Source organism: Theobroma umbraticum, unplaced genomic scaffold (assembly GCF_002168275.2).
Source record: "Theobroma umbraticum cultivar Fairchild unplaced genomic scaffold, ASM216827v3 scaffold_12.0, whole genome shotgun sequence".
Taxonomy (NCBI): domain Eukaryota; kingdom Viridiplantae; phylum Streptophyta; class Magnoliopsida; order Malvales; family Malvaceae; genus Theobroma; species Theobroma umbraticum.
In genome coordinates, this window is record NW_018397272.1 from 1,344,861 (window position 1) to 1,359,851 (window position 14,991).

A 14,991-nucleotide genomic window follows, 5' to 3' on the forward strand; every position below is an offset into this window, starting at 1 on the left:
ACCAACTATTACCAATGCCAATATCTTACCTTCCATCAAATTGTCAACTTAAAGCACCATTTTAAAGCAATAAAAAATCTAAAAAAAAAAAAAAACACCTAGTTCAAGTCTCAATCTATACAAAGAAAAACGCACTAAAAGGCATGTTTTTTTCTGCAATTTGTCAATTAAGCACCATTACAAAAAATCTAAGAGGAGCCCAGTTCAAGTTTCAAACGAAACAATAGAACCAAGATGGAAGAAATTTATAAAAAAAAAAAACAAAAAAGAAACCTTTTACTTTTACCTGCAATTTATCTAGATACTGAGGCTGACCATGGCCTCTTTTAATGGTTCCAGTAAGCTCCAAAAGCCTATCAGCTAAAGTAGATTTTCCATGATCAACATGGGCTATAATTGAAAAGTTTCTTATCTTTTCAGTTGGGTATTGACTCAAATCTATGGTAGCGGTTTCTTTACTGTTTTGGCGAGAATGAGAGCAGAATCTTTGAGTTAGGCCAAAACTATCATATGAATTGTTGCTTCTAAATGTTGAGAAAAATGGAGATAAGTATTTTGGAGGATTAAGGGCCTTTGAAGCTCTGAGTAGAGAACCCATTCGAGGGTTTTAGGGAGCTTTGGAAAGAGAGGAAGAGAAACAAATGATACACGGAAGAAAAAATTCAGTTCATGATGAGAACAAAACGGTGTCGTTTCTTCTTTTATTTTTCCTTTGTCTTTTTCAAATTAATAAGTTTCATTTTAATTAGATCAAAGTAAAAATGTTTTGAAAAATTTTAATTTTTATAAATTTCTTTTATCGAAAATAGTAATTTTACTTTTACTTTATTTATAAATATAAAGTCGACAATGTGAAATTTTCTACTTATTTTTATGTAAAATAATTAAAAGGAAGCAATAACCGGAAAGCCTTAACTAAATTTTATTCTTTCTGAATTTTAAGAGAAACTAAAATAAAAACCCCCCATTTTGTTTGAAGTGAATCAAGATGATTCATAATGAAATAAAGGATAATGTTCTTTTTTTCATGTTTTCTATTAATTTCCAATTAAGTTATTAGATTGATATATCTTACTACACAATTACTAGATTATACCTAAATAAAAGTAGCATTTCCTTATTTTCATTAAGCCAATTGAAGTGTAAATTTCAATCTCAGATAATTACTCTCAATCCCTTTTTATTTCTTATCTCTCATTCATCATCATAGGTAGTGTAGCATGTGCAATAGCAAGCATTCAATATATTAGAAAAGCAAACAGGGATTTAGTCAGGACAAAAAAGGGGTTTAATGTTGCTGCTTTAAGAGAATTTCAGAAGTTCAAGAAGATCCCCATTGAGGTACATGGATGGAGCTAACTTGACATCCTCCTTTTATCTTCTTTCCATTCTTTAGTTCTCTAATACCTGCTTCTTTCCACCAGCTTCCCTGCTTCAAAATTTTGGTATGATTTTAAGAGCTGAAATCCTCAATTCAACATCAAATGCGATAGCTTTCTAGTTGAACTGTAACAAATGAAAGGTTTTTTGGTCATCAAGCCATACCCTCAAAAAATAGTGGCTTAATTAACTTGCCTGTTCTTGATCCAATTACATCTTAAATGATTATCTCTTCTTTTTTTTTTTTTTGAAAGTAATGATTATCTCATTTAACTGTTTCCATTTTAAGAAACAAGAGGATGTAAGATTCCAGCTTTTGTAAATACAAATATTGGTTCAAAATTGCAAGACTTTCACGCAAAGAGAAGCATTTTTCATGCAAAGGCTCACAAGCCGACAGAAAAGTTTTTCTCAAAACCGTAAAACAAAAGAGATGCTATCCGCTATTCATTCATTGTTCTGCTTTTCATACAAGGCATAGGCATTAAAAAACTTAGGGACCATGTTGCACTGCCATTTCCAGAGCAGTGCCTTACACAACCAACCTAAACAAAATACATAACCTATCCTAGGAAAAGAAACAGAGAACAAATCGGCTACAACGCCGACACTTTGTCAAGTTACATGCACGTTAACAAAGCAACATAAACTTAGGGACCTAAATGGGCAGTTAATAATCAGATATCTATGGGTATTCGATCTGATAAAATAAAATTTGAGTATTTTATAATCGATTACGGGGCGGATTTAAGTATTACTTTTAATACTTAATTCAAGTTTGGTTATCACCTCTAGGGTATCCAAAATCCGAATCCGATTATATTTATTTTGGGTTTTGGGTACTCAATACTTGTATAGAATCTGATTATAGTTATATTACTTATAAATTTTTTATATTAGTTGAATTTATAAACAAACAAATGTAAAATTAATTTATTTTACTTATGATGCAAATTTAAATATATAAATTTTTTATATAAGTTGAACTTGCAAACTAATAAAAATAAAATTTATTATATTACTTGAACTATGATGCAAACTTAAATATATAAAATTTTTATATTAATTGAACTTATAAACTAAGAATGTAAAATTAATTTATATTATCTAAACTATGATGCAAACTTCAATATTTAAAATTTTTATATTAGTTGAACTTTTAAACTAAAAATGTAAAATTAATTTATATTACATGAACTATGACACAAACTTAAATATACAAAATTTTTATATTAGTTGAACTTGCAAACTAACAAATATAAAATTAATTTATATTATTTGAACTCTGATGCAAACTTAATAACATATCATTGTTTTGTTTAATAAACACTTTAAACTTTCGGAAGCAACATATAATATTTTCCCTTAACTTATGTTTAATTTTTCTTGAAGTAACTTTAAGTATCTTTTCTACTAATTTAATTTGATTTGGTATCTTGTATCTATTTCCTTCCCATTTATTACTTATCTACCGTATATAAATAAAGACTAGATAACCATATAAGATATGAAAGTTTTACATATATCTATTTTCTTAATTTTTCATTTAAGATAACATAAGATAACACTAGAAATAAATATAAGATAACATACTGTAATAAACACTAGATAATACTCTATTTCAAGTCCAAAAAAAAAACCCTATTTCATTGTATTGTTGTTGATTTTAGTTGTGGAATATTTTTTAATTGTTAATTGTGGAATAGTTTTTAATTATTAGTTAATTATCTATGAATTAATATAGAGCATTTTTTATTTGGATTTCCAGTTTCGAGAACGGGTTATTAAACAAGTATCCGAATACTAAAAGGTTGCTTTGAATAATCGAGTAATTAACGGATTCGGATAATTAATGGTTAGTGCTATTCTAATGTGGTTCAATTGTGGGTAATGTTTTTTAATTTTATCCAGGTTTTTATAAGGTTTGAGTACTTTAGTATTTAAACAGTTTCAGGTTTGGTACCTCAAAAAGAGCAAGTATCTTACCTGTTTACATCTCTACATAATGGGTTTTCTTTTTCTCCAAGTTCAAACTTTATATTTTTTGCGCCGTGAACACGATGTTGCATATGGGTCTTAAAGGTTGATATCATATTCGATACACTTCACTGAGATCAACCTTATGGAGTCTTACCTTGGTTTTGAGAGTTTCAAACTTATCTTTACTTAACCCCTCGGTTAAAATATCTGCAAGTTGATAATTTAATTTGTAATATGCAACAGCTATCGCTTCACAGCCTCCTTAATTGCATGGTATTGCATTGAAATATGGTTTGTTCTCCCATGATGAACTAGGTTTTTGGCAATAGCTATAGTAGCTTGGTTATCAATCCACAACAAAGTCCCTGTTCGTTGCTTAAACCCTAAGTCACATAAGATTTGTCTAAGCCATTCAGCATGATTTGTAGTTAATGCTACTACTATATATTCAACCTCAACTGAAGATTGAGCCACCACCTCCTTTTCCTTGGGGTTCTAAGTAAAGATATCACTATCAAGAGCGAAACAAAAGCATTTGGTGCTATAAAAGTCCTCTAGGTTGTTTCCTTAATTGTTATCACAATATCCCTTCATGCTTTGGCTTTCATGCTTATCAAATGTCAACCAATAACTCAAGGTCCCTTTGATGTATCTAAGGACCCATTTTGCACCTTTGAAGTGTAAACTAAAAGGAGATTGCATATATTTAGAAAGTAAACTCATGGTGTATATTATATTGGGCCTTGATGCACTCAAATAAAGCAAGCATCTAATTAAACATCTGAACCTTGTGGCATTAGCTTTTTTTTCCCCATCATCCTTTACAAGCTTACAACTAAATGCAAAGGGCTTTGGAATAGCTTTACAAGATTCCATGCCAAACTTTTTAGCAACTCTATGGCATATTCACTTTGGTGCACAAGTATAAAGCTTGAACCTTGAAAAAACTCCAAACTAAAGAAGTAAAACATCTCCCCTAAGTCTAACATATCAAATTTAGATTTCATTTGCACTCTAAACTTTTCCAAGAGTTCATCATCTAACCCTATGATCAAAAAATCATCAATGTATAGAGTTACTATGAGTTTGATACCTTCCTTAATGATTTTAACATACAAAGTAAGCTCATTGTCACTACGGTTAAACTCCTTAGCTATTAAATAATCATCAATCCTTTCGTAACAAGCTTTAGGAGCTTGTTTGAGACTATAAAGAGCTTTGTGGACTTTATAATCCTTGTCTTCATTTCTTTCTTCGTAGAACCCCTCTAGCTTCTTTATATAAACATTTTCAAAAATAGTTTGTCAGAACCCAAAATCTAGTGGTCATGACTAGTACAAAGGTATCGATGGGATAACCCTTTTAACCCATGCAAGCCTAAGATGAACAAATAAAATAAATACTTGGAATTACCTCATGGGATTTATCACTATGGAACCATATGTCAAACATGCATGAATATATTGTATCACATAGGAATATGTCATATTAGTTTGCACGCTCACATGCCTAGAATGCGAAAGGAACACATACCCAAGTAACATATATAAGCCATCTTGTGGCAAATACAAAGTGTAGTCATCTCTTGGCAATTTCAAAATATATGTCATTTAATACAAGACATATCAAAATCTTATCAATGATAGTTAAACATAGATGACCAAACCAAATAGGACTAGTAGAGTACGACTCGAAACAAAAAGGTTGACACATATTAAATGCCTTACCAAACACCTATCAGTGCTGATTGTGGAAGTAGCTCCTTCCAAAGGTTAGCAAACCAAAGCAGCTATTGATTTGCAACAACCAATGCATTTTACATATGTGAGTTATAAATAATTCCATGAGCAGATACGGGGAGGGGAACAAGCTAAACGAGAAAGTGTTTATCAAAGGTACGTTTAAAAATAATGCAAGTAATCTATTTCAAACAATATCAAAGTTTGCTTTTCAACCATAATAAATATTTGAAGAATTTGGGAATTTAATCCCGCAAGAAAATAAACATCCAAAGGTGTGACTTATGTGTCAAATATAATCAATTATTCAAGAGATCTTAAATCATCGTCTCGACGGATACAAACTCATTTAAAATGATTTTATAAGATTTTATTATAAACCCATTCATAAGCCTTTGAAATGAGAATAATAGTTTGTAAAACATTTCAAGTATTATGAAGAAAACAATTAATAAATATCAGGTTTAAAAGCTTTTGTAGAAGATGTTGAGGAAAACAAAGGTTTAGTTTCAAAAATGAATTAATGTCAATACCTTTAGAAAACCCTTAAATAAAACTATTAGGTGTCAAAAATAACATAATTTATACTAAATTGAATAAATCAAGTCTAAACACCAAAGTTAGGGCAAATACCCAATCTAAAGATCAAGGTCAAGATAGTTTCAATAAATGCTGAAAGGAAGTATAGAAAAAAAACACAGGATGAGAGAGAAAGAGAGAGAAATAGGTAGAGAGAAACAGAGAGTATCTGACAAAGCTCGTTTGAAATTTAGAGATCAATGGAACTTGGAATCTTATGGTCTGAAGCAAGCCACCAAAGGAAGGCGAAATGAAAGGGTCGCTCACAGCTTGGATTGCTGGAGAGAAAACCTCAATTCTATCTTTGTGGGGAATCTAAGTCCCAAAATGACTTGGAAGGATGTTAAAAATTGGTTCTCCCTATTCGAGAAAGTGATGGATGTTTTCGTCTGATGAGGTATCAATGAAATCAAAGGTTCATATGCCTTTGTCAGATTTAAGAACAAGGAAGAGATGTACAAAGCAATTCAATGTGGCGACCGCAGTGTGATGAATGGAAGATATCTTGTTGTGAAAGAGGTTACTCCAATGAACCCTTATCAAGTCAATCAAAAGAAAGGTGAATCCCAGTTAATCAGGACAATATCCTCTGATGCTAGAACTGATAGCTGGACTTCAAGGAAGTTGTGAAGGGAATTAAGTTCCCTCCTCTTAGTGTATATATGAGAAGCCAACCCAATTTACAGCCAAAGAACCATCTACAAGGTAGAATGATTAAGAAGATTTTTCCTCCTGAAGTTTAGTATGACCTCTCTTCTAGAAGGAAGGATATGGAATGTGTTTTCAATAGTGCTATAGGAATTTTGTCACAAGCATTTGAACTTCAGGAGATTCATGATGCTCTGAAGAATGAGGGGATTGATGTTGAAATTAGATTGATTAAGAAACGTTAAGTTGTGGTTACCTTTGAGAACAAAGAAATTATGAAGTCTCTTATTGAGTTGTATTGGGACTCATTTAGGCCTTGGTTCAAGTCTTTAAAGCCATTTAAGGAGGAGAAAACGAGTATCAATACTGCAACTTGGGTGGTGGTTAAAAATGTCCCTTGGTATTTATGGCATGGAGATCTCTTCAGAACACTTGGAAATAAATGGGGTAAATTCATTAAAGTTGATGAATCCACTTCCTCCAAAAAAAGATTTGATTGTGTTTTCTTACTGGTGGAGGTGCCTGATAGATCCATCTTTCCCCCAACTACTCGATTGCACATTGACAACTCTCAATTCTTGATTCAGTCTATGGTTGATACTAACTTTAATGAAAGATTATCATGTTCAGGGAATTAATCAATGGATGGAAAACTCTTTTTCTAAACCTTAAGAGATGATGAAACCCAAAAGGCAATCGACGATCCCTGTTATCGATGAACGTTCTGTTGATCCGAGTAGTGGAGAGAAGAACACCTTGATTCTTGTGCAACCTCTAAGTCAGTCTGACAGTTTTCAAATTAAAGCTGCAAAAGGTCAAACCCATAGTTTAGCGCAATCTATTCACCAACACCCCGATTCTGGAGCAAGAAATCACGGGCCAAAGGTGGGCCATGAAGGCCCAGATCACATTAAAATCCTTAAGGCCTTACCCTATGGCAACCCCGTTGACTCCTTGGATATCACAAAGGAATTCGAACAAGAAGCGAGACAGGTCACTCATCATTCTAAAAAATCTATGAATGGGTTTAAAGTCCACACATGGCATATGAGCTCTCTTCAAGGATGCTAGAATTTTGGGGAGACTAGTAAGACCCAGCCTAGTCTTGAAAGATCCTTTTGTCCTATTGGAGTCATTACTAAATGGGGTGGGCCTTGTTTGGATGACACGAAATCAGCAGATGGTAATTTAGCTCATGATGCGCTTCAAATCCCCAAGATTGTCGAGGGCACATTAGGAGCTTTTGGACATTGGGGAATGCCGGTTATAAAGAATGGTGCAGCTAAGACACTGATGGAAGGCTCTGTACAAGGTGGAGAGGAATTAACAAGTGACTTTGGAAATTCAATTGAAGATCTCCCGCTTGCCAAGTGGATCACCAAAAGGGGCAAAGGAAAGAAACTAAGCAAAGCAAAGGTAGGTCGTGCTTGTGATGACCGAATCAAGAAAAGAAGATTTCTTGGCAGATCATTGGAAAGGTGGAAGTTTAATAACAAAGGGAAGAAATCTCATCGTAAATTAACAAAATCCACCATTTTGGAAGAAGGTTCGGTAAGCACTTTTGAATCTGAGGTTAGGAATTGTGGTGGGCATTTCGGTCTACTGAAAATAGGATGTTATAAGGAAGACCACATTAAGGGTAACGCATCTGGTCCAAGAGCACAGGGGCAGCGGGTTAAGGCCCCTATTGAAATCTCTTTGAATTGTGAGGCAACAAATCTCAAGCTGATGGTCTCAAAAATCAAAGCAGAGGCAGCTAAAGTTGTATCAAGAAAGCCCAAATAGAGGAACTCAATTCGGGTAAAAAAATGAGACAAAATGTAAAGATATCCATGTTGTTTCAGCTAGCGATGATAGTACTGCTATAAATCAAGCAATTAAAGAAGAGGTAGAGATCACACATGCGATAGCAAGAATAATGGGTTTGATGTTTGTTGCTACTAAAGAAACAATGGTGGCAGAATTTGCAAGATTAGAGAGGGAGATGTAGGAGGAAGGCACAACTTAAGGCATGATGCTTGGTAAGGTCTTCGAGTTCTTTTAATTTTTCTATGAAATTATTTACTTGGAATGTTAGAGGTCTTGGCAGGAGGGAGAAATGCAGGGCTGTAAAAAAATTAGTGGATTATGAGAAACCAAATGTGGTAATGATTCAAGAGACGAAACTGACAAAAGTTAACAGAAAAACCTTTAATACGCTAGGTGGAAGGGGAAAATTCAAGGGTTTGGCAAAAGAGTCGAATGGTGCATCAGGGGGGATTATCACTTTATGGCAGGAAGATTTTTTCTCTTTCGATAATAGCTATGTGGGTAGAAATTATATTCTCATGACAAGCAAAATTAAGGATGGGGATTGGGCATGCGGGTTTGGTAATATTTATGCACCCAATGACACAAGCTTAAGGAGGATGTTTAGACCGAACTCTTGGGAATCGTGCGAAAGATAGCACTACCTTGGTGTTTGAGAGGGGACTTCAATGCAGTCTTATGGGACCATGAAAGAGCAAGGGGTGTGTCGAATAAGAGGGAAATGGTACTTTTTAGGTAGTTTGTGGACAACACTGGGTTAGTTGATCTTCCTCTGAGTGGTAGTAAATTCATATGGTGCAATAATAAGGAAGAAGTCACCTTTAGTAGGTTGGATAGATTTTTAATGGCTGTTGATAAGATAGAGAGATTTTTGACCTTAAGGTAAGAATGTTCTTCGCTTTCACTCTCTGATCATAATCCAATCATTCTTCATGTGTATGATGTTGATTGGGGACCAAAACCCTTTCGATTCTTTAACCACTAGCTTAACGAGGAAAGTTTTAAGGAGATTTTTACCGCGACATGGGAGGAAAATGGCAAGAAATACCGAAAGGGTGGAGAGCTTTGGCAAAGACTTCGAGCCACTAAACCAGCCATTAAAAGATGGCAAGCACCACTAGGTGGCAACTTTCAACACAAAAATAAAACCTTAGAGGCTGAGATTAAGAGAAAACTTCAAGAATGGCAGGCGAGTAGTGTAGGAGGGTCTCATAGGGTCGAAATTGCTACGCTAAAGGCTGATCTTTGGTCTCTTTATCGAGTGAAAGAAAGATCTTGGCATCAAAAATCGAGAGTTAAATGGTTTTTGGAAGGGGATAGAAACACCAAATACTTCCATGCCATTGCTTCAGCTAGAAAAAGATGGACCCAAATTGATAGGCTAAAGGTTAATAGCACTGTGATCATTGACCCATCGGATCATTGACCAATAGCTAAAATTACTGATTGGGACGTGGAGTTTAAGACGCTGCCTAAACAGATTTCTCATAATCTCGAATGTCGTTTCTCTAAGGAAAAAGTGAAAGAGGCAATTTTCAACTGTGATGGAAACAAAGCGCCAGGGTCGGATGGCTTTAATTTCAACTTTTTGAAAGACTAGTGGTCAAAAATTAAAGGTGAAGTTATGTCATTCATGAATAACTTTTATGATACTGGTAACTTTGATGACAGAATGAACACTTTCTTTATTACGCTTATACCTAAATGTAACAACCTCATAAATCTTGTAGAATACAGACCAATAAGCTTGGTGGGGTGCGTGAACAAGGTTGTGGCGAAGGTTTTAACCAATAGACTTAGAGTGGTTATTGAGAATGTTATTAGCCCGAATCAATTTGCTTTCACTAAAGGAAGATAAATTACAGACTATGCCTTCATTGCTAATGTACTTGTTGATTATCTTAAAAAATGTAGAAAATGTGGGGTCTTTTTTAAAGTGGACTTCGAAAAGGCTTTTGACAGTGTGGACTAGTTTTTTCTTGAATTTGTCATGGTTAAGATGAGATTTGGTGAACAATGCAGGAAATGGATTATGTCATGTATTTCTACTACTGCGGTTTCGGTATTGGTTAATGGGTCATTTTCTCGAAAAATCCAACTGAGGCGAGGGTTACACCAAGGATGCCCTCTTTCTCCATTTCTCTTCAATCTAGTAGCTGAGGTGTTTAGTGCTCTTATGTACAAGGCTACTGCTACAGGGTTGTGTAAAGGAGTGAAAATTGGCAATAGTGGCCTTATCGTCTCCCATTTGCAATATGTGGATGACACCATGATTTTCAATAAAACGGATCTTGAAAGTGTCCTGAATGTCAAGGGAGTTCTAAGGTGCTTTCAGGTTATCTCCGGACTCAAGATCAACTTTCGAAAAAGTAGCTTATATAGCATTAAGGTGGGGGATGTTGTTCAATCTTGGGCAGACAAAATGCCATGTTCGATTGGATCCCTTCCTACTACTTACTTAGGTCTTCATTTAGAGGCAAGATATCACTCTATTAGTATCTGGCATCCGATTATTGAAAAATTTGCTGCGAGACTTACAGGATGGAAATCCAAAATGCTTTCTATTGGAAAAAGGGTTACATTGATTCATTCGGTCCTTGTAAGCCTTCTAATTTATTTTATGTCTTTATTCGAAATACCATATGGGGTGAAGGAGGAATTAGATCGGATTCAGACAAGTTTCCTGTGGGGTGGCTCAGACAAGAGGAGGTGCATACATTGGGTGAATTGGGAGTCAGTTTGTAATCTTTGAAATTATGGGGGACTTGGTTTAATTAATCTTTGATTGAAGAACAGAGCTCTATTAAATAAATAGCTTTGGAGATACAATGAGGAAAATAAGAGTCTGTGGCGTGTAGTAATTATAGGGAGAAATGGGGGAATTAACTTGAGTCTGTTACCTTGTAATCCAGGTGGTAGGCACATGTCTACCATTTGGAAAAACATTACATGCTCACTTACCCCTTTGAGGAGCTTCTCTACTTTTGTTTGTGCAGGTATTGGATACTTGATCGGGAATGGTGTTAATATTTACTTCTGGGATGATGAGTGGATTGAAGGCATTATCCTCAAAGTTGCTTTCCCACGTATCTTTGCTCTTACTACTAACAAAAATGGAAAGGTTTGTGAGTTCGGTTCTTGGACCAATTGGAGGTGGCAGTGGCATGTTAAATTACTCAAAAACGTGTTTGACTGGGAAAAAGAGGCTTGGGAGCAGTTCATAAGCTGTCTACAGGGTATTCATCTTGATATGGAGACTAACGATAAATTAATCTGGAAATTCACACCAAAGGGTAATTACTCTGCCAACTCCTTTTGCAAATCTGTTTTAATCAACTATGATGCAGACACAGAATTATGGAAAAGTGTGTGGGCTGGTTTAGCCCCCTCGAAGATGGAGATATTTGTGTGGAAAGTCCTTAGGGGCAGAGTCACCGTAAAAGAGGAACTTGTCAAAAGAAATCTTATGCAACCTGTGGCATCCTTGTGTTTATTATGCAATAATGATATTGAATCGATTAACCACATCTTCTTTACTTGTTACAAATCTTGGAGATTGTGGTGCTCATGATGTGTCGAATGGGATATCATTACTTGCATGCCAAAAGATGCTGTGTCATTTTTTAAGGCTTGGAACTAGCACCAAGTGGATATACCAAGAAGAAAAGTGTGGAGAATGTCCTTTTTCACCATTATTTGGTCCATTTGACTCTATAAAAATGAAATGATCTTTGATGGGAAAATTTAGGATCCTATGAACGTGATGGAAATCATTAAATTGCGGCTGGCATGGTGGGCCAAATCTAGGTGGCCTGATCACATCACCTCCATCACTGATATTATTCGTGCTTCTTCTTCTGTCTCCGCCCTCACCTGAAGGAAGGAATTTATGTCCAAGGTTTTATGGGAGTGTCTGCCTAGAGGTTGGTTCAAGTTCAATACCGATGGAGTTGCTAGGGGTTGTCCAGGTTATCTTGGCATTGGAGGGGTGTTACGAGATGACACTGGTGCTGTTAAGCTTATTTTTTCAAAAAAAAGTTGGTTGGGGTGACGCTAACCTTGTAAAGGTTCAGGCTGTGGGAGAGGCCATGGTCTTGTTTGTTGCCTCTTCTTAGGTGAATTGCACTAACATCATCATTGAATCTGACTCAACCAATGTTGTGTCCTGGGTTTCCAATCCTTGTAAAGCCCATGGCGGCTACGACAACTCATCTTCCAAATCCATTCACTTAAAAATAGAGTTGCTGGAAGTTGGCAGATTAGGCATATTTCAAGGTCAAGTAATGAGACTGCTGATAGTTTAGCGAAATCAGGAATTGACAAAACTCATGACCTTTTACGTCTTTACTCCTAACTGTTATAGTAGTTGTTTGAGTGTGATTCAGCTGTGGTGGCCTCCTCTTTGCCGGCTGTTTTATATTTTATGTTCTTGATGAGGGCCCTCAACTGCTGAGAATGAATGCTCAACGTTTTTCTTCACGATAAGGCATGGAACTCTACAGGGAATGACTTTGACTGATTTACAAGAGGAAGAAACATTTTCAACGGTTATGTTTCCTCTTCTTCTTTTCCCTTGTTTCTTTTGTTCAAAGCTGATTGTGGTCTCTTGCTGTGTTTTATGTATAGCTGCTTGTCAATAACTTTGTACAGATTAAGTCACTGCTGGCCAATTTTTGTAAGCCAGCCATCGAGTTGGATCCTAGGCAGATTCTTGGCCAAGTTCCTTCTCCTTTTGTGTAATTAGGATCATCCTTTTTGATATGAAATCAATCTATATTTAACTTTCAAAAAAAAAAAAGATCAAGGTCAAGATGAATATCGAATCTAAATGCCAAAATCGAAACAAATAGCAAACTCAAGCACCAAGGTCGAAACAATTGCCAAATCCAAAGACCAACGTCTAAACAAATACCAAAACCAAACCCAAAGTTGAAACAATACCAATTCCAAGTCCAAAATTGAAACAAATATCGAATCCTAACTTCATAATGTCAAATATAATTTCAAATAGATTGTGGAGCATTAGATAGCATGGAAAATCAAATCAAAACGAGCCATAGCACTAAAGTGGTCAGATACATGATAGTCATTGACCATATATCAAAGAAGATAGGATCATATCAATTACCAAATGAAACCAAATCAAAAGGGGTAGGACTTCGTTAGCTACCTAATCAATGCAAAGCATTGTGCACAACAGCTAGTGGCTATTGTCACTAGCTACAAGTCCATAACTCAAGTAGGCTCCACTAAAACATTTTGTTTTATATTTCCAAATATTCAAATGTTCATTTCCAAACGAAGAGGTGAATCCATTCACCATCCAAGATCAAAGGATTCAAAACAAAATGAAGTTAAAGAGTCCAAAATCCATTTCTAAACAAAGGATGAATTCAATCACTAACATAATAAAAGTCCAAAGTAAAGACTAAATCAAAGTCATCAATCTTAAACACAAATTGATTCAATCGTAGGTTTGTGCACAACTAATTATTTTTCATTCTAAGTGTCATATCCCATTTCCTGAACAGATCGTGACTTGTGAATAGACCTAGCCGAATATGACTTGCTAGGCCCAAGGAAGTCTTTTAACCTCAATCAATCATCAATCACATATACGCATAAATAAATGAAAATATAAGCATCCATGCATAGGGGTAAGTACACGATTATGGACTTTTCAACATAAAAGTTGTACATGCTTCATTAATAAAATATGTACTCAATACATTTAACATAGAATTTGTAAAGGCACCCTAGGCACTTATATAGGCTCACAAGCCTTCATCCATAATATTAGCATAATCCCATGAAAATAATTTGCCATTCCATGGCTCAATGTTCATAATATCCACATATTATCATTAAAGTAACTTGCCACACAATGGCTTAGCATATGAGTATCAACATGTATATAATGAAATTGAAATATGAAAGATCGACTCGTTAGTTGGACATGACATGACCTCTAGGTTACAAGTGGCTACTAGATCACCTATCAAAAGAGGAACAGATCACGTCCCTATGACACCGGTTGCTATCAAGAATGCTATCACTAATTTGCAACAAAAATATATAAGGAAAATGTGAGTCACAAAGACTTCCTGAATGGATATGGGAAGGGGATAAGTCAAAGGATAAGAGTATTTTGTAAACATGCACTTGTAATCTTATGCCATTTTTAACCACTTAATCGTAGAGTTTTTGAAACATGGTATTTAAATGCACTTTAAATAGCATTTGCAAAGAAAACAAGTTTACATAACCTTTGGAAACCTTTTAACTTTGAAAAGTCTTCAAACAAGCCAATACAAAAATCTTATAGCTCATCTATTGATAAATTTAGGAAATCTATTGATATATTTGAAACAAAATGCTTTTTGTTGTATTTTGTTAGTTATCTATCGATAGATGTTCTACATGTATCGATAAATAGCCTCTAAAACTCTATTTTTTAGGCAAAATTCTACATTTTTGCCATTCTTTAAGTCCTCTTACCTTTTAAGACTATCTCTAAAGCTCAGCTTACTTCACCAAACACATTCTCAGGCCAATATAGAGTATAAATCATAAAAACTACTCAAATAAACTTAACATGCAACATTTCATAAATTCATGTTAATTTCAATCATTTAATAAACATTAGGATCATACATTGTGATGGTTTGACCCCCATCAACCTTGAGCTGGTAATGTACAATACCTATTGCACATTGGGCCAACAATGTACAATCCTTATTACACCTTCGACATTTATGATGCATCATAGGAGTGAAGTTGTCACTTGCATCTCGTGAAAGTGGAATCAATCACACTCATTGAATTCTCATACTTATAGCATTGGGTATGTGGAATG

General features: G+C 35.0%; 1 protein-coding gene across 1 annotated transcript in view; it reads right to left on the reverse strand.

Annotated features, from left to right (window-relative positions):
• Positions 1 to 598, reverse strand: part of LOC149526469 (uncharacterized) — a 2,380-nt gene extending 1,782 nt beyond the window's left edge. Inside the window, exon 1 of the mRNA XM_089785368.1 lies at positions 287 to 598. Within this exon, the coding sequence (XP_089641494.1) occupies positions 287 to 598 (312 nt within the window). The remainder of the gene's footprint in view (positions 1 to 286) is intronic.
• Positions 599 to 14,991: the final 14,393 nt, after the last annotated feature.